The sequence below is a fragment of the Dasypus novemcinctus genome, chromosome 20, assembly GCF_030445035.2.
Source record: "Dasypus novemcinctus isolate mDasNov1 chromosome 20, mDasNov1.1.hap2, whole genome shotgun sequence".
In the NCBI taxonomy this organism is placed as follows: Eukaryota; Metazoa; Chordata; class Mammalia; order Cingulata; family Dasypodidae; genus Dasypus; species Dasypus novemcinctus.
Genome location: NC_080692.1, coordinates 22,410,617 through 22,434,610, shown reverse-complemented (window position 1 = coordinate 22,434,610; position 23,994 = coordinate 22,410,617). Strand labels below are relative to the sequence as shown.

Sequence of the window (23,994 nt, the reverse complement as noted above, 5' to 3'; positions counted from 1 at the left end):
AGAATTGTGGTTTGGAAATTACCCAAGTTCTTTCTAATACTACTACTTTGCTTTTTCTTTCTATTGCTTTTAAGTTGGAAATTGTAGTGATTAATGCATATTTAATACAAGAGAAACTCTTGGCTTTTTACTGGCAGGGATTTTCTTGCACCACCCACTGTCAAAATTGATTACATGCTGTACCCTGATGGAAGAACAGAGTTTCTAGGCCAACACAAAATCACAAATACATAGTAAACCATCTGCTTTGTCCAGTGACAGAAAAATAATAATGTGACCAATGATCCAAGTGAGGAGGAGCTGCCAATCCAACTGTGCCCAATCCTCCATCAGCTTGGTGTCTGAAGGTGGAGGGAGATTTGTCTTGGCAGCCACTCTGCCACCATCTGACATCTGTCACCCAGAGTTCCCCATTATTACTGGTTCCAAAAACTCATATCTACCAGTCAAATGGCCTTTCGACTGATGGACAGCCAAAGGGAGGCCTTCTTAGCCTGATGTGCTTCTGGAGAACTCCCCTTTATCTGAATACATAGATCCATTAATCCCTTTTCATGCCTTGCCTTTTAGCCTGTCACTTAGTGGGGGGGAGAGCTTTCCCCAAGTCCAAATCCATTGCTGTTGGGAAGAATGGCAGCCACACGAAGGGGATACTCTGAAAGTTATAAATGCTGACAGTTTGACTGCATTGGTATCAGGATCCAGAGAAAAAGAGTATCTCCCTCCACCTCTGCTATCTGGGGGTAAATAGCACTTGCATCTATAATGCCTCTAAAAAAATCAACACATTGCTTGATGTGTTTGCATATATTCAGGTTAGCTCATTCTTTTCAAATCTTCCTATGTATAAGGCACTTTACATAAACTACCTCACTTAATCATTTTAGTAATCCAGTGAAGATTCCTGTTTTATAAAGGAACAAGCAAAGGCTCAGCACTTTTACAGCTCCTAAGTGGTAGCATGTGATTCAAACCCGGATCTTTTTGCCTAAGTGAAACTCTTTCCACTACAGAACCCCAACTCTCCCTATCACAGTCATTTTCTGTAATATATAAATATATTGTAAAGTCATTTAACACCCCAGGCATGAAGCAAGTGTTGGGCATATTGGCTGGGAAGGCTAAGGCTCTTGCTTTTGCCAGAGCCCTGGCAAAGTACTAAGGAAAAGAGAAAACATTTAGGACCCTAAAATCCTGGTCTTCTGTCCCTAGTATGTGGAAACATTTGGGGTATAGAGCAAGCGTGATAATAGAAAGTGCTCCATGAAAGCGAATCTTCCGTAGTCCGGACATCTTGGTTTTACCGTGACACATGGCCACTATAAGAGGATGAACATCTGATGCACAGAGATTTTCTGGGGAAGTATTGACCAAGATGTCCAGAGGCTCAGTGGGCTGAGCAACGAGTGGAAACCTGAAGAGGTCAAGAGCACTCTTCCACTTTTCTTCCTACATTGCAGGGTGATCAGAAGCACGGGTGTCACCCCTGGCAGGTCTTTGCATTTGTGGTTGGATAATGCTTTTGAACCATTAATCAGGGGTTTCCCTCCAGTATTTCCCCCTTCCTTTTTTTGACGCGTCATCCTGTTTCCCTTTTCTTGGGGAAGGGAAGGTGACAACAGAGCTGAGAAAATCAGTATCTCTTTCTGGAGATAAGGAAAGGAATCTTGATGGAAATAAAGGGTTTGGGAGACTGTGATGAGAAGAGCAAGGTTTCACTGATTCCTGGACTAGAAAGATTCTCAGGGCTAAGTGGGGGAGTGACAATGTGACAAGAGCATAGATGTTGGTGGGTCCCTGAGGAATAGGGACAAACTACAGATGTCATTTAAAAAAATTGGTAGGTTTAGGGGATTGGAAGTAAAGTGGAGCAGAACCCATGCCCCTTCCACCATAGAGCCCTGGGAGGTGGCAAGACCCCATTGTCCACTGTGTCTGGACAGTGCCTTGGACAGCCTCTTGGTTCCAATCCCCTGCATGCAGCAGCATATTTCTCTCTCAATCTTTTTCTCTATCAACATACCAGAGGGAATGGTTTTATAAAAAGTGGTTTGGGAGCCAGGTGTAGCTCAGTGGTTGAGCACATGCTTCATATGTACAAAGTCCTGGGTTCAAACCCCGGTACCTCCTAAAAAAAAAAAAGGGGGGAAACAGATGTGGCTTAAGCAGCTGGGCTCCCGTCTACCACATGGGAGGTCCCAGGTTCAGCTCCTAGTTCCTCCTAAAGAAGATGAGCTAGGCAGCAAGCTGATGCAATGAGATGATGCAACAAAGAGACCCAGCGGGAAACACAATAAGATGCACAACAAATAGGGAGCAGAGGTGGCTCAAGCAATTAGACACCTCCCTCCCATATGGGAGGCCCTGGGTTCAGTTCCTGGTGCCTCCTAAAAAGAAGATGAGCAGACAGCGAGCACAAACAGCGAGTGGAGAAGAAATACATAAATCTTAAAAAAAAAATGTACTGTAGTAACATGCAACCTACAAATGCCCATTTTAACCACATTCATATACACAATTCAGTGGTATTAATTATATTCACAATGTTGTGCTACCAGCACACTGTCCTTTACCAAAACTTTCCCATCATCCCAAATAGAAACTCTGTACCCAGTAAGCTTTAAGTCCCCATCCATTTCCCCATCCCACCCTTGCCTGGTAACCTGTGTTCTAATTCCTGTCTCTATAAATTTGCAAACTCTAGTTATTTCAAATATGCCAGATCATGCAATGTTTGTCCTTTTGTGTCTGTTTTTTTCACTCAGCATGATGTCAGATTTCATCTGTGTCGTAGCATGAATATTTCTTTTGCATCCAACAGTAGCTCAAGAGTCATGAAGAAAGCTATGGTTAGAATGTCTGCAGTTTTTAAAAGAAATTTCAATATATTTTTTAATGTAATTTAAAAAATAATAATAATAAATAAATATTTTAAAAAAATAAAAATAAAAAAATAAAAAATAAATAAAAAAAAAAAAGTGAAAGGTTGGAAAAAGATACTCCATGCAAACCATAACCAAAAAAGAGCAGGGGTAGCTATACTAATATCAGACAAAACAGACTTTAAATGCAAAAAGTTATAAGAGATACAGAAGGCCATTATATATTAATAAAAGGGACAATTCACCAGGAAGATATAGCAGTCATAAATAATCTATGTACCTAACCAAAATATATGAGACAAAGTCTGGGAAAACTGAAGGGAGAAATAGACATCTCTACAATAACAGTTGGAGACTTTAACACCCCACTCACATCATTTGATAGAACAACTAGACAAAGATCAACAAGGAAACAGAACTTGAACAATATGATAAATGAGTTAGACCTAACAGACATATACAGAACGCTGCATCCAAACTCAGCAGGTTATACATTCTTCTCAAGTGCCCATGGATCTTTCTCCAGGATAGACCACATGTTAGGGCACAATGCAGCTCTCAATAAATACAAAAAAAAAAAAAAAAAAATTGAAATTATGTAAAGCACCTTCTTAGATCATAACAATAAAAATGCAAATCAATAATAGGAAAGAAGTAAATCTACAAGTGCGTGGAGGCCGAACAACACACTCCTAAATAACCAGTGGGTCAAAGAAGAAATTGCAAGTGAAATTGAGACATGAAAATGAGAACACAATTTATCAAAACTTATGGGATACAATGAAAGCAGGCCTGAGAGGGAAATTTATAGCCCTAAATGCCTATGTTAAAAAAGAAGAAAGAACTAAATTCAAAGATTTAGCTGAGCAACTAGAGAAACTAGAAGAACAGCAAACCAATCACAAAGCAAGCAGAAGGAAAGAAATAATAAAAATTAGAGCAGAAATAAATGGAATTCAGAAAAAAAAAGAGAAAATCAACAAAACCAAAAGCTGTTTTTTTGAGATCAATAAAATTGACAAACCCATAGCTAGACTAACAAAGGAAAAAAGAGACATGATGCAAATAAATACAATCAGAAATGAAAAGGGGGAAGTTAGACTGACCTCACAGAAATAAAAGGGATCATAAGAGGATATTATGACAAACTGTATGCCAACAAACTAGACAACCTAGTTGAATGGACAAATTCCTAGAAATGCACAAACAACTTACACCAACGCTACAAGAAATACAAGAACTTAACAAACGAAATCACATTTAAAGAGATTGAATCCATCATCAAAAATCTCCCAGCAAAAAAAGTGACTTCACAGGTGAATTCTGTCAAGCATTTTGAAAAGAATTAACATCAATTCTGTTTAAACTCTTACAAAAAATTGAAGAGGATGGAAAATTACCCAACACATTTTGGGAAGCCAACATCACCCTAATACCAAAGACAGATAAAGATACTATATGAAAAGAAAATTAAAGACCAATCTCTCCAATGAACATAGATGCAAAAATTCTCAGCAAAATACTAGCAAATACAACCCAACAGCTTATCAAGAGACTTATACATCAGAACCAAGTGGGCTTTATTCCTGGTATGCAAGGCTGGTTCCACATAAGAAAATCAGCCAATGTAATACACCACATTAACAAATTGAAGGAAAAAACCCACATGATCATCTCAATCAATGCGAAAAAGGCATTCAACAAAATCCAGCTTCCTTTTTTGATAAAAACACTTCAAAAGATAGGAATAGAAGGAAAAGTCCTCAATCTGATGAAAGGCATATATGAAAAAACCCAGCCAACATTGTATGCAATGGGGAAAGTTTGAAAACTATCCCTCTAGGATCGGAACAATACAAGGATGCCCATTGTCACCACTGTTATTCAACATTGTCCTTGAAGTTCTAGCTAGGGCAATTAGACAAGAAGAAAAAAGAAAAAAGAAAAAAGAAAAAGAAAGGCATCCAAATAGGAAAAGAGGAAGTAAAACTCATGCTCTTTGCTGATGACATAATCCTGTACTTAGAAAATTGTGAAGTATCCACTAGAAAGCTACTTGAGCTAATGAGTTCAGCAAAGTGGCAGGATACAAGATCAATATGCAAAAATCAGTACTGTTTTTGTACACTAGTACTTAACAATCTGAGGAGGAAATCGGGGGAAATTCCGTTTACAAAAGCAACAAAAACTCAACTAGGAATTAATTTAAAGAAGTATAGGACCTACAATGAAGAAAACTACAAATGGTGCTTAAAGAAATTTTTACAAAGATCTAAAAAAATGGAAAGACATTCTGTGTTCATGGATTGGAAGACTAAATATTGTGAAGATGTCTTGCATAAACTGATTTATAGATCCAATACAACACCCATCAAAATTCCAACAGCCTACTTTACAGAATTAGAAAAGGCAATTACCAAATTCATTTGGAAGGGAAAATGCACCCGAATAGCCAGAAGTATTCTAAAGAAAAAGAGCAATGTGGAAGGAATTTCACTGCCTGACCTTGAAATATATTACAAAGCTACAGTGGTCCAAACAGCATGATACTGGCATAAAGGTAGACACATCAATCAGTGGAATAGAATTGAGAATCCTGAAATAAACCCTCACCTGTGGTCAACTGGTTTTTGACAAACCGACCAAGCCCATGTTAATGGGATAAAACTGGGAGAACTGGACAGCTGTAACCAAAAGAAGTGAGCTTCCTATACAAGATTCAACGCAAGAGAGATCAAAGACCTAAATATAAAAACCAGGACCATAAAACTACTAGAAGAAAATATAGGGAAACATCTTCAAGACCTTGTGGTAGGTGGTGGTTTTTTGGACCTTACACCCAAAGCATACACAACAAAAGAAAAAATAGATAAATGGGACTTGCTCAAAATTAATATTAAACACTTTTGCACCTACAGGACTTTGTCAAAAGGGTAAAAAGGCAGTTGACTCAATGGGAGAAAATATTTGGAAATCACATGTCCAACAATAGTTTAATATTGAGGATATATAAAGAGGTGCTACATCTCAACAATAAAAAGACAAATGACCCAATTAAAAAATAGGCAAAAGACTTGAACAGACATTTGTCCAGAGAAGAAATACAAATGGCAAAAGAAAAAAAGAAAAAACAAATGAAAAAATGCTCAACATCACTAATGATTAGGGAAATGCAAATCAAAACTATAATGAGATGTCATTTACCACCATCAGAATGGCCACTATTAAAAAGACAGAGAAGTACAAGTGTTGGAGAGGATGTGGAGAGATAGGAACCCTTATTCACGGTTGGTGGGAATGCAGAATGGTACAGCCACTGTGGAGGACTGTTTGGCAGTTCCTAAAGAAGTTGAATATAGATTTGTCATGAGACCCTGCAATACTACTACCAGGTGTATTCCCAGAAGAACTGAGAGCAGTGACATGAGCAGACATCTGCACACTAATGTTCATAGTGGCTTTATACTTGATTGCCAAAAGTTGGGAACAACCCAGGTGTCCATCAACCTATGAATGGATAAACACACTATGATCTATTCACACAGTGGAAAAAAATAAAAAATAAAAATAAAAGAAATTTCAGACTATACAGCATACATGAGTGAAACGCAGTCTAGGGAGGGTCCTCTGGTGTCCTCATCAGGAAACCCACAGTTCATAAGACATTCCGTTATCACTATCTTGATCCATAATGTATACTGTACTAATTAGTTCTGAATTTCAGAAATGAGATTTTATTAGTGAAAATAGCAGCCTGTCAACTCTCAGGATGCAAGTTAAAAACAGTTCTCATTAAAATCAAGATAAATGAAAAGTTGATTACAAGTTACCAGGGGTCGGGGTGGGGATAGGGAATGGGAAAGTATTGCTTAATTGGTACCGAGTTTCTCTTGGGAATGTTGGAAACTTTTTGGTAATGGATGGCTGTGATGGTAGCACAACATTGTGAATTCAATTATGAATTGTATAAATGAAAGTGGTTAAAATGGGGACCTTTATGTTCTATGTACGTTATCATAATAAATCGTTAAAAAAAAATAGGTAGAGCGGATATAGCTCAAGTGATTAGATGCCTCCTTCCCATGTATGAGATCCTAGGTTCAATCCCCAGTACTTTCTAAAAAAAAATAAAGAAAATAGAACTGTACTATGCAAAGAGTGACCCCTAAAATAAACTCTATATTTTAGTTAATAATATAATTAATAATATTGGTTCATCAGTTGCAACAAATGTACCACACTAATGCAAAATATTAATAATGGGGAAAACTGGGTGCAGGGGGCTAAGGAAACTCTGTATTTTCTGCACAATTTTTCTGTATACCTACAACTCCTCTAAAAATAAAGTCTGTTGTTGCTCAAATGTGACATTTCTCTAAGCCGAACTCAGCATATAAATACATTGCTTTCCCCCCATCATGGGACATGACTCCTGGCACTGAGGAATTATTACCAAGCACCAACTAACAATGCAATTGGAAAAAGACCTTGACCAAAAGGGGGCAAGGGTAAAGACAAATGAGTATATATGGCTAGGAGACTTCAAAGTGAGTCGGGAGGACATACCAGAGGTGTTATGTTTATGCACATCTCAGCAGGATCTCATTGACTACCAAAATAGATACAACCCCAAATAGCAGGCCTCCTGAGGGCTCTGGAGACATCCAGACACTATTGTCAGGGCAGATAGCTCAGGAGTTAGGTGCCTTGTCAATTGGGGAGCATAAATTCCAAAGTTTATGGAATTTATGCTCCCCAATGTGACAAAGTTGGACTCACTTGTGGTTTCCCTACACATGGCTCTTCTGTCCTTTTATTTGAACCTATAATTAGTACTAGAGTTGATAGGTGTACGTCCAACAGACTTAAATCTTTGCACTGTCCAAGTGCCAGTTGGGCCCTGAATCTCAACGGAGTTGCAACATCTACTCTCCAGTTCATTGATCTCACCCAGGACAACTAACAAGGAGGTGATGATGGACAACCACCATACCAAGGAACTGAGAGAGTCTACAACTGCAAGCAAGAGAGCCCCATCCATCGGCCCTATGGGATCGAAGCTACCTCTCAATTGGAGGTGGAGTAGACATCACTGTCCCAGAGTCCTCAGGATTGGGGAACAAACTATGGACTAAAGCAGACTTACTGGTATTCTATAGACATTTTGTGATTCTAGCAATGGAAGAAATTATATCATTGATGTGGAGGCAGTGGCAACTGGAGGTTCTGAGGGGAGGGAGAGGGAAAAACAGGTGTAATACAGGGGCATTTTCAGGACTTGGGAATTGTCCTGAATGACATTGCAATGACAGATACAGGCCATTATATATCCTGCCATAACCAAAGGAATTGGGTGGGAGAGAGTATAAACTACAATGTAAACAATAATTCATGCTTAGTGGCAATGCTCCAAAATGTGTTCATCAATTGTAATGAATGTACCACACTAATGAGGGATGTTGTTAATGTGGGGCAGTGCGGGGGATGTGGGGAGTGGGGCATGTGGATATCCCCTATATTTTTTTATGTAACATCTATACAATCTAAGTATCTTTAAAAAACTAAAAATTAAAAAAAGAAATAGTCTATTTTAAAAACTACTCTCTAATGAAAACATTTTTTAAAATTAAGACAATAAATGAAAAGGCTCAATAAATATCCCCCCCACCACCAAAAAAAAAAAAAATCAGGGTAAGTGCATTGGCTTAAACACCTTCAAGACATTCCGCACCTTTGGATAGAGTGTACCTTTTCAGGCTGTCCCTGAATCTGATTCTGTCCAACCACTGGATTAAAAGGACTTGTGGTTGCTTGTTGCCTATTCTAAGGTACGGGGATCCTAGCTATGGAACATTTGCCTCTAGGTGTGACCCTATCCTACAAGCTGGCACCAGGACAAAGTGGTAGGATGATACTGTAGTTATGGAAGAGGTCATAAGAACTGTTCAGGGCCTCCTGTTTGTCTGCTAAATATGTGTCTGTATGTATGGCAAAACTGGGTTTGACACTTGCTTTCATTATAAGCTGTTATCAAGTTGTGAGGAAGTGGCTGATGCTCACTCACTTTTAAACAGTTTAAGAATTTACTAAAGACAGTATGCAAAAGTGGTTGAGTCAGCCTGCACCCTGCAGGCCCGAACTGGAGGGTCCTGTCCCCTCCCTGGGGGATGCAGCTAGCTAAGCAAACCAGAACTAAGAAAATCCTGGGGAAAAGGGAACAAAAACTGCCAGTGGCCTGAGATCCACATTCTTCCAGTCAAAACTTGAGTTTTTGCAGGGAAAAAGAGACATTCTTGCACATGTGAGTGTGTGGGCTGAGGGTTTATGAACTACATGTACATTCTCCCAAGAAATCTGGACAGAATTACTATGAAAAAAAAGCAAAGAACAAGGCAAAATTCTGGGACAGTGCAAGTGACTTCCAGGGTAGAAATCCACTGACACCTTCTGAGATCGCAAGAGCCTTTTCTTCTTGGGACCCGCCTTCAGTCATGGTGACATACCACCTCCTGATGATTTCAACTGCCATCTCAAGTCAGCTAAAAGCCTCACTCTTTCAGCTCAGTTCTCTGTAAAATAAAGTAGCCCGGTGTAAGTGGAAGACTCATGATATCTGGAGTCAGCGAGGCCTGAGTTGCCATCTCAGCATGACTTCTGGCAGTTAGTTGTGTGATTCTCAAATTTGCTTCTCTACAGATGAGGGATCAAATTCCCTAGAGTGTTGGGAGTATTACATGAGATGTGGGTGAAAGTTTCTTTTTTTTGAGATGCCAAGGATTGAACCTAGCACCTTGTACATGGAAAGCAGGCACTCAACCACTGAGCTACATTTGCTCCTCAATGAGAGTTGGTTTTTTTTCATGTTTTTAGGGGGTATTGGGCTCGAACCCAGGACCTCATACATGGGAAACAGGCACTCAACCACTTAAGCAACATCCACTCCCCTGAAAGGCTCTCTTTTTAAATTAATTAATTAATTTATGAGCATTTTTTTTTTTAAGAAACATAGATCACAAAAAATGTTACATTAAAAAATATAAGAGGGAAGTGAATTTGGCTCAATGGACAGAGCATCCACCCACCACATGGGAGGTCCAGGGTTCAAACCTAGGGCCTCCTGTCTCATGTGGTGAGTTGGCCCAGGCGCAGTGCTGATGCGCACAAGGAGTCCCCTGCGTAGGGGAGCTCCACATGCAAGGAGTGTGCCCCGTAAGGAGAGCCGTCCCACACGAAAAAAGTGCAGTCTGCCTTGGAGTGGTGGCATACACACAGAGAGCTGATGCAGCAAGATGACACAACAAAAAGAGACACAGATTCCCGGTGCTGCTGACAGGAATACAAGTGGACATGGAAGAACACACAGTGAATGGACACAGAGAGTAGACACCTCGGCAGGGGGGGAGGGGAGAGAAATAAATAAATCTTAAAAAAAAAAAAAAAAAAATATATATATATATATATATATATATATATATATATATATATGAGGTTCCCACATACCCCATGCCCCACCCCCCACTCCTCCCACATCAACAACCTCCTCCATCACTGCGGCACATCCATTACATTTGGTGAATACATCTTGGAGCACTGCTGCACTGCATGGATTATAGTTCACATTGTAGTTCACACTCTCCCCCAGTACATTCAGTGGGTTATGGCAGGATACATAATGTCCAGCACCTGTCCCTGCAATATCATTTAGGACAACTCAAAGTCCTGAAAATTCCCCCACATCACATTTCTTCTTCCCTCTCCCTGCCCTCAGCAACTACTGTGGCCACTTTCTCCACATCAATGTTACAGGTTCTTCCATTACTATTCACAATAGTTCTATAGTAGAATACCAGTAAGTCCCTCTAATACATATTTTATTTCTCCATTCTGTGGACCCTGGGATGGTGATGTCCACTCCACCTCTATATTGAGAGGGGTCTTAGATTCCACATGGTTGATGGATGTGATTCTCCTGCTTGGAGTGGTAGGCACTCTTGGTTCTCTGATGTGGTGGTTGACCATCTTCACTTCCCTGTTACCTGACCTCGGTAAGTCCAACAAACTGGAGAGTAGGAGTTGCAACTCTGCTGAGACTCAGGACCCAGCTGCCACATGGCCAGTCCAGAGATTCAAGTCTCCTGGGTATATACCAACCCCAGTGCCAACCACAGGTTCAATAAAAGTGACAGAAGAGGCATGTGTAGAAAGGTCACCTCTGAGTCCAACTTCATCACACTCCGGGACACAAATTCCAAAGTAGGGCCCACTGACAAGACACTGAACTCCAGAGCCAACTGCCATGACTGTAGAACCTGTGTGTCTCCATAGCCCTGAGGAGAACCAGTACCTGGGGTTGTATCTGCTTTTGCTGTCTCTGGGATCCTGTTAAGGTATGCGTAAGCGTGACCCCTCTAATGTCTTCCCAACTCTTTTTTGAAGATTCTCAGCCATATAAACTCATTTGTCTTTACCATTTCCCCCTTTTATACAAGGTCTTTTTCTAGTTGCATCACCAATTAGTGATTGGAGTAATCCCCCGGCACCAGGGAAGGTTCATCCCTGGGAGTCATGTCCCACACTGGGGGGAAGTCATGCTGAGTTTGGCTTAGAGAGTGACCACATTTGAGCAACATGGAGGCTCTCAGGAGGTAACTCTTAAGCACCCTGACGCTCTAGGCCTAGTTCAAATTTCAGGCCCAGAGGGTCATAAGCATGGTCATCAATATCAAGGGCTCTTCATTGGACCATTCTTCTTCACTGGTCTTTGCCCTTGCACTTGGGGGATTGTTGCTGTTCCATCGGGGAATGTGACAGAGCTCCCCTGGCTAGGAACTCAACACTCCTTCCGTTGTCATTTAACTGTAACTACTATGAAAATACCCAACGAATATCTGAAAATTTTTATATACCCTATAACATGCCCTGGAGAACTCCCTCCCAACCATGATCCCTGAAAGTATAGGCTTTGAAAGGATCTTTTAAAAATGCAAACTACACTTAGCTATTGGTTCTCTAAGAAGTCTCCTAGGCAGTATTGATTAGCTACAAGATTGATCCTTGTCAGTAAAAATAATTTTCAGAGAGACTGAAGTATGCCACTCTTGCAACCTGCTGTAACCTAGGACCACAGCTAGTATTTATCCAGGGCTTGCTGTGTGCCAGGCACTGTTTACATGCTAAGGTGAATGAACTCACTTAATCCTCACAACACTTCCATGCAGAGGCACGGTTATTACTGAACTCCATTTCACAGATAATGAAATTGAGGCAGTGAGCTGTCAAGGACCCTGCCCAAGATTCCAAAGCTACTGGGCAGACTGTTTGCAGAAAGCTCTGGGCTCTGGGCTTCTAGGTTCTTAGCTATGTCACATAAAAAAAACTTAAGGACACTCCATAGGATAGGCAAGGGAGTCAAGAGTTTATTAAGAAACAAGAAAAGAAGAACAGTACACAACCCTAGACATGGTTGTGGGCGCACTACACAGTGAGGGGCACATGGGGCCCCGAGTTAGGACTTTTAAGACCTTTCCTGCTCCCCTTTCCTAATGTTGGGGAGGAGCCCCAGCTGTTCACTGTTCTAATTGGTTGCCCCACCTGTTAGCTCTCAGGGGCCAATGGTGAGGACTTTTGTTTGGAGATATCTGGGGCTTCCCTTTGACCCAGAAAGAGATCCAAATGGGACCTCGTGGCCAAGGTCTTGGCTGGGGTCTTTCCAGCTTTGTTCCTAGTAGTGAAGCAAGCTAGTAAGATAGGGAATCAATAGATGGATCTGGAACCTGGCAGAGAGCCCATGTGGACATCAATAACCCCCAAGACGGCTGCCGGAAACCCCTGTCCACAAGATCCTGCCATTCAGAACAAAGACTTCCTCTGGAAGCCAGGAGAAGCCCCAAATTTTCCCCAAGGACTTTATCACTGGGCACTCCTGGGGGATTGATGGGTGGGGTAAGCAATCAAAACAGCAAACAGCTGGAACTTCTCCCCTGCCATTAGCAAAGGGGTGGAATAATTAACAGTTCAAAAAGCAGGTGCAAGGCCTGAGCTCGCGCTCGTGGCCTGAACTCTCTCGCCTCTGGACCCTGACTCTGGCTGCCTTCTCCCTTGCTTGGATCACTACCCAAGTAAACCTGGGGATTTATCATCTATAATGGGGAATTGTAGTCTGTATATCAGCCCACTTTATCACTTTTCAGCCCCTTCCTCTCTACCTGGGCCCCATGCTCTGTTTTCTCCCATTTCTCATCCCTCCCTGCCTGAATAAATTACTAGCCTAACTCACCCAATATGCTCTTGAAATTCATTTCTGCAGCATAGTCAAGAACCTAGACAAAATCCGGTAACAGTAGCAGCTTTCCCTCAGGGGTATCTGACCGGGGTTTCACAGCCATGTTTTCAGCCGGGTCCCAGCTGCCTTTCCTCTTTTCCTGTACTTAACTGCCTCAGTGGGACTTTCAGAACAGGCAATCTGTGGGAGCCCTGGGCTCTTGACCTCCACCCGGGGCAGCATTCATTGTCAGACTGCTTGTTTCTCTCCCTTTAGCCACTGACTTCATTGCGTGCAGGGACCTTGCACCTGGAAAAGCAGGTGCTGAAGAAATATTTGTTGAATGAGGTTTGGTGCCGACTGCCTGGCAGATAACCAGCCCTCATCTATTGAATAAACTGGCAGCGCCCAGGAGCCCCCCCCCCCCAAGTGAAAGGGGAGGATAAAAAGTCATCAGTCTTTCTTTCTTTTTTTTTCTTAAAGATTTATCTATTTATTTATTCCCCGCCCCTGCCCCCCCCCCATTGTCTGTTCTCTCTGTCTATTTGCTGTGTCTTGTTTCTTTGTCCGCTTCTGTTGTTTCAGCGGCACGGGAATCTGTGTTTCTTTTTTTTTATTGTGGCATCATCTTGTGTGTCAGCTCTCCCTGTGTGCGGCGCCATTCCTGGGCAGGCTGCACTTTCTTTCGCACTGGGCGGCTCTCCTTACGGGGCGCACTCCTTGCGCGTGGGGCTCCCCTACGCGGGGACACCCCTGCGTGGCACGACATTCCCTGCACGCATCAGCACTGCGCATGGGCCAGCTCCACACGGGTCAAGGAGGCCCGGGGTTTGAACTGCGGACCTCCCATGTGGTAGACGGACACCCTAACTACTGAGCCAAGTCCGCTTCCCCCATTGGTCTTTCAATGTCACGACTGAAACACAGCCAAAGGGATTTGCCCTTTTTCAACCAATTTAAACATCTCACACATTTGACTTCTTGTGGGGTCATCATTATGGTGTCCGGAGAACTGGAAGTGTCTCCAAAAAACCTGAGAAAAGGCTGACCTTTAACCCACCTCACCCTCTTCTGATCTACCAAGAGACCCCAGGGTGGGACTACAAAGGTATTTTAAAAATCTGACCCACCCTCAGGTTACCTGATAAACCAAAAAAGCCACAAAGAGAAAAGGGCGATTAGAAAGGCTATTGTGCAGTGGAGGTCATCTTCCTCTGGGGAAGGAAGTTTCTGGAAGATGGCTGGACCAGGATTACTCTAGCTGGGGCTCTCAGGGGTCCTACATCATAGCCAGAGAGCTAGGGCAGGTGCAGATTAGACTGCAGGCTTGTGAGCTCAATAGAGGCCAGGCTGGTGATGTAAATGCGTGGAGTAGGGTGGGTTCTGGTGAGCAGAAAAAGGGGCCAGACTCCTCTCAGCAGGCCTGTTGTTGCCAGAACTGCTATTTCCCAGGAGTACCTAAACTCGTGGCCTTGACGTCATCTTTATATTTTTAATTTTTAAGATTTATTTTTTATTTATTTCCCCTTCCCCGTCCTCCCTGCCCCAGTTGTCTGTTCTCTGTGTTCGCTTGCATTCTTGTCAGTGACACCAGGAATGTGTGTCTCTTTTTATTGCATCATCTTGCTGTGTCAGCTCTTCGTGTGTGCAGCACCATTCCTGGGCAGCCTGCACTTTTTTTCATGCTGGGCAGCTCTCCTTACGGGGTGCACTCTTAGTGTGTGGAGCTCCCCTGCATGGCATGGCATTCCTTGTGTGCATCAGCACTGAGCATGGGCCAGCTCACCACATGGGCCAGGAGGCCCTGGGTTTGAACCCTGGACCTCCCATGTGGTCAGCGGAAGCCCTATCTGTTGAGCCAAATCTGCTTCCCTGATGTCATCTTTAAATGTTGACAAATAAACCCAAGACCATTTAACTCATGGTGGGAGCTGACCTGAACCTGTCTGCAGGATGGCTTTGGTCTGTAAGGCCATCAATTTGCCCTTTCTGGATTAGATGGCAGAAAAGACCTGGAAAAGGTGATGAAGAGCACAAGGCATTCCCCAGGTGGAGGCAGTTGTGGTGCCACTGAGAAAACCCGGGAAAGGACTGCCTCGTTGCACAGCACATCGTCAGGGGAGCTGGGCCTGCTTGTCTGGTGGAGGGACGTTTCTGTTTCAGGACCATACGTGGTGCTGGTTCTCTTCTCAAGTTGGTTCTCTTCTGTGGCATCAGTACTCCCTAGTGGACTTTCCCTGGAAGGGCTGTGCATTTCGACCTCCATGTTGACCCCTACCAAAGCTCACAGTCACTTCCCAGAGAGTGCTTTCCAAAAGGGCCCAGACAGGGTGGGGGGAACAAGAGTAACAATGAAAGGCCAGAGACAAAGCAAAACATTGCAAATGAAATGCAAGCTGTCTTTTGGATAAGCATCACTCAGCGTTTCAGTAGGATAACGGGGTATGCTGAGGGGGAAATAAGTTATGCTTTGTCTTGCTGTTTCTTAGGCTGTCTGGTTCTTCCTCACTGGGTCTGTGGTTAGAGCTCATGGAATCTCCGGGGAAGGTCCTCAAACTAGAAAAGAGTGACAGCTGCCAGGCACCTTCTAGAAATTTCCAGCCTTCTTTCTTTCTTTAAACTTGATGAGAAATTAGGTAGGTGGTGATCCCAAATCAGTGCCCGTGGCTGCATTTATCCTAGTTCATAAGGACAACATGCTAAAAAACCCATTAGTGTGTGCGCTCTTTAAACACACGCTGTGTTTTCCAAACCTCCATTCTTTAAATCACTCCCCATTCCTTTATTTTTGGAAAAGGTCAGGCTCTGCTTCAACTGTTCCCAAACTATGCCGACCCCCATGAACCCCATCCCCAACGGGTGTTCCTGAAGCTCACTGGCTTGGGAACGCCTGTCCCGGCTCCTCGAGTTCCCCCTCCACCCCCTGGCACCGGTCCCCCCCTAAGTGCCCTTGCTGGGGGCTGCTCTGCCGTGCCACTGCCATGTGCCGCGTTCCCCTACCGGCTCAGGTTCTGTTTTCTCTGCCCCTTGAAGGCTCAGGGCAGGCTCACCCCCTGGGCCCTTGTGTCCACGGGTCGGCTGTGGCCGTTTGGGTCTCTGCCATGCTGGAGTTGTCACTGTTCTAAGAGCAGGGGAGCGAAATCTGGTATAATACTCGGCTTTTGAGGACTTCCTTCACGGAGCCATGCTGAGAATATCACTATGTTTTAATGTGGCAGTACCTCTCTGCCCTGAGAGCCAAAGCTCTGGGAAGTTGTTAAAAATACAAAAGTACTCATGAGAGCATACGAAAGAGACCTGGGATTTTCAGGCTCTCAGTCCAGCCTGGCTAACTCCCACCTTTTGTCTCAAGTTAGAGGTTTTCCGATTTTAAGGGATTCTGGGTCTGAAAATGCACGTAAAAGTGTTACCGGATTTCGTTTAGGTTCTTGGCTATGCTGCAGAAATGAATTAGGCAGTAATGTATTTAGGTAGGGAAGAGAAATGGGAGAAAATAACAGATCAGGGGTCCCAGGTAGAGAGGAAGGGGTTGAAAAGTGGTAAAGAGGGCCAATTTACAGGCTACAGTTTCCCATTATAGGTTATAAACGCCCAGGTTTTTTTTTTTTTTTAAGATTTATTTATTTTATCTATCTATCTATCTATCTATCTATCTATCTATCTATCTATCTATCTATCTATCTCCCCTCCCCCCCACCCTAGTTGTCTGTTCTCTGTGTCTATTTACTGCGTGTTCTTCTTTGTCCGCTTCTGTTGTTGTCAGTGGCATGGGAATCTGTTTCTTTTTGTTGCGTCATCTTGCTGCATCATCTCTCCATGGGTGCAGCACCATACCTGGGAAATGCCCAGGTTTTACTTGCGTGGTGATCTAAGCAGGGGAGAAGGCAGCTGGACTCTGGGTCCAGACGTAAGAGAGCTCCGCTGAGGCCTTGCGCCTGGCTTTTGAGCTGTTAATTATCCAGCCCCTTTGCTAACGGCAGGGGAGGAGCTCCAGCTGTTTACTGTTTTGATTGCTTATTTCCCCATCAATCTCCCAGGAGGGCCCAATGATAAAGTCCTTGGGGAGTCTCTGGGGCTTCTTCTGGCTTCCGGAGGAAGTCTTCTTCCGAGTGGCAGAATCTTGGGGAGGGTCTTCCGGCAGCCATCTTGGGGTTGCTGACGTCCACGTGGACTTCTTGCCGGGTTCCAGATCCATCCATTAATTCCCTATCTTGCTAGCCTGCTTCAAAAGGGCAGTGAGATTTGTCACTGGCGGCTGTGTGGAATGCAATGGCTGCTTTTTGTCTGCTTTCTCCCAGTTCTTAAAACTCCCATCACTCTGAATGGGAGCAACTCATGGTGTTCTTAGATGCTTTGGGGAGAGGGGGAGGAGGGTTACACTGGCCTGAAAGGGCAGGGCACACAGACGGGGGAGGGGAGGAAGATCCCCCCGCAAAATAGGTTGGGGGGAAGAGAATTCTGGGGATGGTTAGGAGTGGCATCCAGGGGCCCTGGAAACTCCCAAGAGGTCCAGCCGGTGCCTCCAGGCAGAAACCCAAGAAAAAAGTCAGCCCTGCTTGTATCTGAGAATGGGGGATGCCAACAGGGCATGACAAGAGTCCTTGTAAACCTAAGACTCCTATTAAGTAGAGTTACCTGAGAAAGGGAGTATCTTCATCCGGACTTCCCCAGTAACCAATTGTAATCTTACTGTTTGCAACTTGGGTCAGAATTAAAATGGAAAACAGCTTTCAATGAATTAGAGAGACAGAGAACGATGGAGAAACCAGGAAGGAGGCCATTAAGCCATCCCCTTTTGCATGCCTGTAGTTCCCCGGAAAGAACCAAGTGTGTGGCTCTAGGTCCAAGAGCAGCTGGGACCCGGGCCTGGCAGCTGGTTGAAGGGCTAAGATGACTGTCCCACTCCTGTCCCAGGCCCTCTGCCTTGCCACCCCTCCCATGAGGCAGGCAGGAATCAGGTGTGCGCTGCCACGAGCGGCTGGCTGGAGCCAGGCAGGGGTGGGGGCACTGCCCTGCTTCTCCGGAGATCTCTGGAATCTGGAGGTGGGACTGCCAGCCTCCAGCACCTCGTGAGCCAGGGAACTCACTCACAGCTGAAGGGCAGGAGCTGGCAACGGCCCTCCGCCGCCTGGTTTACCCATCCCAGGAAGGGGGACTGAGGCTTCTGCTTCCTCAGATGGCTGCACGGGTGACACGAGGGGGACGACGTGATCAATGACATGTGTTGCAGAAACACAGAAGCACATTTAGAACGCCTTCCAGGTTAGGGTTTGTATTTTGTGCCACCACCACGCATTGCCAACAGAGTTCTGACAGGCGAAAGATACATTCCATTCTGAGGACTGCCAGTCTATAAATAAGTCCAAAGGGCCAGAGAATTTAGGTCAAGGTGAGTTTATTGTCCAAATAGCATAACCTAATTGCATCCAAAACCATTTTCAAATCCATCTTTAAGCTAGTCAGAACAGGTTATTATTTTTAAAATCACTTAACACTGAACAGATAAGACTGCTTAAAAGGCAGCTTACTATACCATGTCAAAATCAAAGCCAATAAAGCATTTTTCATACTTTCTAAAAACCTTTTGTTTACACTGATCATGCTACTTTAGCACTTTCTAGCATCCCGACCAAATAAACACCCACACCTCTTAAAGAGTACATTGTGAGAGAATAACATTGACTTGATATGGCATCACACTCATTTTAAAGCAAAATAAAAAGAAAAAAAAAATTCAAAATTAGAAACTGTGTAACTGAGAGAGAGAGAGAGAGAGAGAGAAAGAGAGAGAGAGAAATATCTGAGGTACATGGTCAAAGGGTAATGAACATAATGAAAAAAATCCAGTGGCCCAGTAATTTGCTGGTGATTTAATAGTTGGCCAGCAGTAAGAACTAAAACCAATAATGAAAAAAAAAACACAAAAAAAACTTTTCTTAAGGACAGGCACCTGTCGTGATACATTGGCTACTGTAGTGGCTACAGTTAGTAAGGCACTTTTTTCCCCAAAGTAGGCTGCAGGCAAAGGAATAAATGTTGCAGCGACAGCATGCACGGGTACATTTGCTGATGGCTTTTTGAAACCTGAGCCACAGATCGGGTCTGACAGCCCGGCCAAGTTAGAAAGCAGAGACGCACCAATGTGGAATCGTTCTGGCTGAAATGACTCTTCTGGGTTGTTGAGAATCCAGAATCATTAAAAGCCACGTGGTATAGGAAGTAATAAACACCCTCGCGAATCTTCCTACCCTATTTTGTACAAATGGACGGCTGCCTGAGCAGCTCTCGAAAAGCGCTCTGGGGCCACGCCGGCAGGAGCCTGCACTCATTTCTACTGCTACAGAGAGTTTGCTGGCTTAGGGGGCCGTTCCCGTCAGCACGAATTTCCCTTTTAAAGCTATTCTCAGGGTTGGACTGTCTCAAAGATAAGCAAAGAGGAATCCTTTTGGCTTGGAAGCCACTGGCTTACTCAGACTTCCTCCCCATTCCCAACTCCCATCCCCATTCTACCAATATTCTCTTCCTGAACTAGAAAGTCAATATTTACATGTTATAAGGTGCAAGTCTATTTCTTCTCCCAGCCCTGCCCCCTGTGGCCCACGGAGAGAAAATCCCCCTGCCCTCTCTGAGAAAGTTTTCCAATCCTGCCTACTCTTCTTACCCCGGTGGTCCCAACTAGCCCAGGCAGAGTCCTGAGGGGCCCCAAAGGCACTGGATGGAAGGAAAGCTACAACTTCCTCTGCAGAGAAGCCCGTCGTGCCAGCAAAGGGACGTAGTGTGGCGTCCCCGTTGTGGCCTCAGCCCGTGCCGGAGGCCACTGCCTCCGAGCCCTGTGAGCCCCTAGGCGAGCTGATAAGAGGAAGACCCGGGCCTCTGGTGGAAAGCGCCCGGGGTGCAGGGGCGCCCAGAGGGGTGCCAGCAGTGAGACCCGGTGCAGTGAGCTCCTGGGGGCGCGACCTCGGCGGGGCCCTGGAGCAGCTCTGGAATCCTAGGGAGCGCGCCTCTCAGCGAAGGTGAGGAGTTCTACCGAGGGAACTGGCCCTTGCTTCCATCTGCAGGCTTCCTGGCTGTCGTGAGCCCACGTGGAATTATTAATTAGGCTTAGCATATATTTTTTGGCATACTAGGATTTTCCCCTCTAGGATATGACCAAAATAGGGGAAGGAAAAGAAATTTGGCAGGCTGGGGGAACAACTTAGCCCCCCATTGATGGAAGAAAAAAAAAAAACATCCAAAACAGAACTCAAAAAACAAAAAGGAGGCCAGAAAGAAGAGAGAGAGAGAAGACAAGGTAGAAAAAGACCCAAATAGATTTGGAACCCCTTTAGTAAGAAGTGAGGGGGGGAGCAGGTTCAGATCCATGGGGAGAAGTGAACGCCTCTGGGATCAGAACTCCTACCAAGGAAACCAAGATCCAAGGAGAGGGCATCAGGCTCCCTCCATTTCTGCGGGGAGCAAGCAAAAGTGCCAAATAACCCAGCACCCTTCCCACCAGCAACTCTGCGCCTGCCATCAGACCAGGCCCCAAAGGACACGGAAAGAGGAAGAACAAGACGGTCCGAGTGGCACCCGGGGCTACAGGAAAAGTGGAAAGATACAGACCAGAAGCAGAGGCTGGGAGGCCTGTTCCCTTCCTTATTTGTCAGGTTCTCTCATTTGTTGCTTCTGTTTAGCTTCAGGGTTGGTCACTGTTAAATGCATTTGCGCCGCTTTTTCTCTCTAGGCTCCCAGACCACTAAGAACAGGGACCCTGCCTCTTACGTTCTGAGGGACCTGTGGAGCCCAGAAGAGCGTCCTGTGCAAAGTGGGCTCTTGTTAAACACTGGCTGACCGGCTGGCTGCTCAGCTTTCCTCTTCAAAGCTTTAGAATTCACCACCCATCACCCCACCAGAAATTCCCTAGAATTCCAGGGTCACACTAACTCACAAAGTCCTGAACTCTTGTATTTCTAAACACCCTTCTAGAGACTGACTCCTCCAGAACTGGGAGAGAAGCGGCCTCTCCATTTCCCTTCAACTACTGTCCGATACTCGTCTGACCTATTTTTCCTATCATGCCAATTCAATGTCATCTACAACCTGGAAACCACGTAGTACCACTTAGCAGAGGACCTGGCCTTGTGTTGTGCTGGCCGTGGCCGGAGACAGGTGGGGACCGCCACGGCTACTGGGTGCTGCAGATGGATACACAGACGTAGGAAAGTCTCTGAGGTCATCCTAAACTGGGGGTGTCCATGTCAGGGAAGGAGAAGGACAGAGGGGAAACTTTCAAGACGAAAGGGCCCTAAGCAGATGAAAGCCCTGCTTTTAAGGGGCAGCAAGAGGAGGATCTCCAAATAGCCTGCTGAAATTCTTTTTCGTCTGTCTCCTGATACCTGGTACCTAAGTGCACATTATGACTTCCTGATCCACTGCCTAAGTGTTTGTGCTGAATGTCTGGCTTGGCGGGAACCCTTGGTTCAATGCATGTTTTCCATCATGAGGAGGAGACCGGAGTTGAAATGGGAGCCTGATGACCTTCAACAGAAAAGACCCCCGGGTGTGAGACCCTAGGGCCAAATCTACGCTGCCTTCCACCAGAGAGGGGAGTTCAGCCTCCTCTCACCTCTTTCCACATGCTAATGGGCTCCCGAGCAGAAACTGCACATTGTGAGGTATTATGAAAACAAAAATATGAAGCGTTTTCTTTTGTCGTTATTGATTTTGTCCAGTAAACCTGAGGTAAAGAATGCTCTGTCTTTGAAGAATGTGATCAGAAAAAAAAAAATCCCCCCAAAAAAGAACATGAATATGCTACCAGAAGAAAACAAACTATGGAAGGGCTTTTCCAGTACAAAGAACTCATATCTCAACCATCTACTTCAGGACTTGGAATTTAAGCAGTAAAATAATATATTATAAAAATGTTTATAAAATAGCAGCACACTCTGTGAAATATTACAGCTAGGTACTGTTAACGTGAATAAAGATGAACGGTTTTTAGCTTCTTAGCAGCGCAAAAAAAAAAAAAAAACTGAACAAAATAAAATGAAAACATAAGAGACCCTTAGATTTTTCTCCATCTTCAACCCTCATACTACCGAACAAGGCAGAATCTGTTTATAAACTCATTCTTCAAAGTGGCCCTGTTCTGATTTTTTGTTTCTTCTCAAAAAAGGCAAGTATTTTAACAAATAGCTTCATTACCTGTCAATTTATAATTGTGCAAAAAAAAAAAAGTTGTTGCTCCAACCTCTTTGCTAACTGAATGACTCTAGGAAGTGGAGAGGAAAAAAAAATTCAAGTACACTGAATACAACGTTGTAATAAAATTAACAAAAAACTGAAAATGGAACAAAATGCCACACCCTGATGTTCAGCCCTCTGTCTTTTGCACCAGCAACAACTTTTCTTTCCATGTCCAAAGGAAAAGAAAGTATGTAGGTGGGAATTAAGATCCTTCTGTGACATCGAAACGGTAACAGATCTTTGTTTTTAGGCTTTTGTGAGGAATGTTACGGTGGGAATGTCAGCGGAAAGGGGTGTCTCTTGAGTTCCGGCAGGGATACCGGAACTATGTATCAGAGAACGGCAGATACCAGAAGTTGATAGTAATCCAGACTGGGGGCAGGAAGGGAAAGGAGGAGGAGAAGATTTGCATAAACCATCCCATTTATCCCTTGGGAACAATTTTTCAAAGTGCTTTTCGAATGGAATGGTTTATAACAATGTTTACCTGTGAACCAGACATGTCAATCAGCACCAAAAATTAGTTTTCCCTAGTAAGAGATGCCAAGGTCACATTACCCTTTTTAATACAGTAAGATAAAAGATTCCATTCCAAATCCTACCCTTGATCTCCATCTGCCTCCATTTCGTATGAATTTTGGTTACGGCCCATAGCTGGAGTTCCCCATTAGATAAAAATACGGTGGTGTCTGCAATGAACCATGTTTGGAGGAAGAAGCTGGATGTCAAAAAAAAACCTTCAGAAGCCAATCACCTGTGTCCAACTGGCAAAACAAAGCTCTTCTCTTTTAGATAGCAGCTACTACAGAAAGCACGAATATGTACGTAAGAGCCAACACAACTTCTGTCTTAATAACAGGTGGTCAAGGGCAAAGGTGCTTCTACGTCCAAAATGGTTCAGTCATGTTGATAGATTGTTTCGTGCTCCCTCCCCATCAAGTCCCTCCTAATTTCTAATTCCTTCTTGAGTTCATTGCTTTGCAATCTAATCAAGCCAAAATGGCGTACACAGTTCCTTGAAATGATCCTAAAAGGGGTATATGCACTAGTTTATAACATGAAAAAAAGTCTCCTCTAATCTGTTCCCATATATTGCAAGCATACATTATCTCTAGCTATTCTGCAGGTTTCATGTAAGCATTTTACTATTACTTTTACATAACCAAAGAGTAACTGCTCGCATATACAAGGGATTCCCTTCTGTTGTACTGCAAATAAGACACCCAAATATTCAGTTTCTGTAGGTCATTTTTCTCTCACTTCTATCAGATCTTTAAATGTGATCTAGGTGGGGGCAGATTTTTTTTTTTTTTTTTTTTTTTAAGTTTCATCCTAAAATACAAAGAACAAAACGTAACCAAAGGAAAGGAGAGAACAGATTATGAACGCGCCTCTCCAGATTGCCCGCCCGACATCCTCACAGGTCGATATCCCGCACATCCGTAGGGGTGCTGGCTTGGTCCAGCTCATCCTCCGACTTAGATCCTTCCCCCTGGTCTTCACGGAGCTGCTGCAGGCTGTTGAGCAGCAGTGCCTCGATCTGCTCCTGGCAGGCTTTGAGACAATCCTAGAATGGCCCAAACAAGAGTGGTTAGCAAGATGGACAGGGCATGTTACAAGCAA

The 23,994-nt window shown here is 44.1% G+C and overlaps 1 protein-coding gene across 1 annotated transcript in view; it reads right to left on the bottom strand.

The window, feature by feature from the left end:
* Window positions 1-18,521: 18,521 nt before the first annotated feature.
* The window catches only part of CCND2 (cyclin D2), a 30,036-nt gene continuing 24,563 nt past the window's right edge, over window positions 18,522-23,994 (bottom strand). The window contains exon 5 of the mRNA XM_004459016.4: window positions 18,522-23,938. Coding sequence (XP_004459073.2) covers window positions 23,789-23,938 — 150 coding nt within the window. The 3' untranslated portion in view covers window positions 18,522-23,788. The remainder of the gene's footprint in view (window positions 23,939-23,994) is intronic.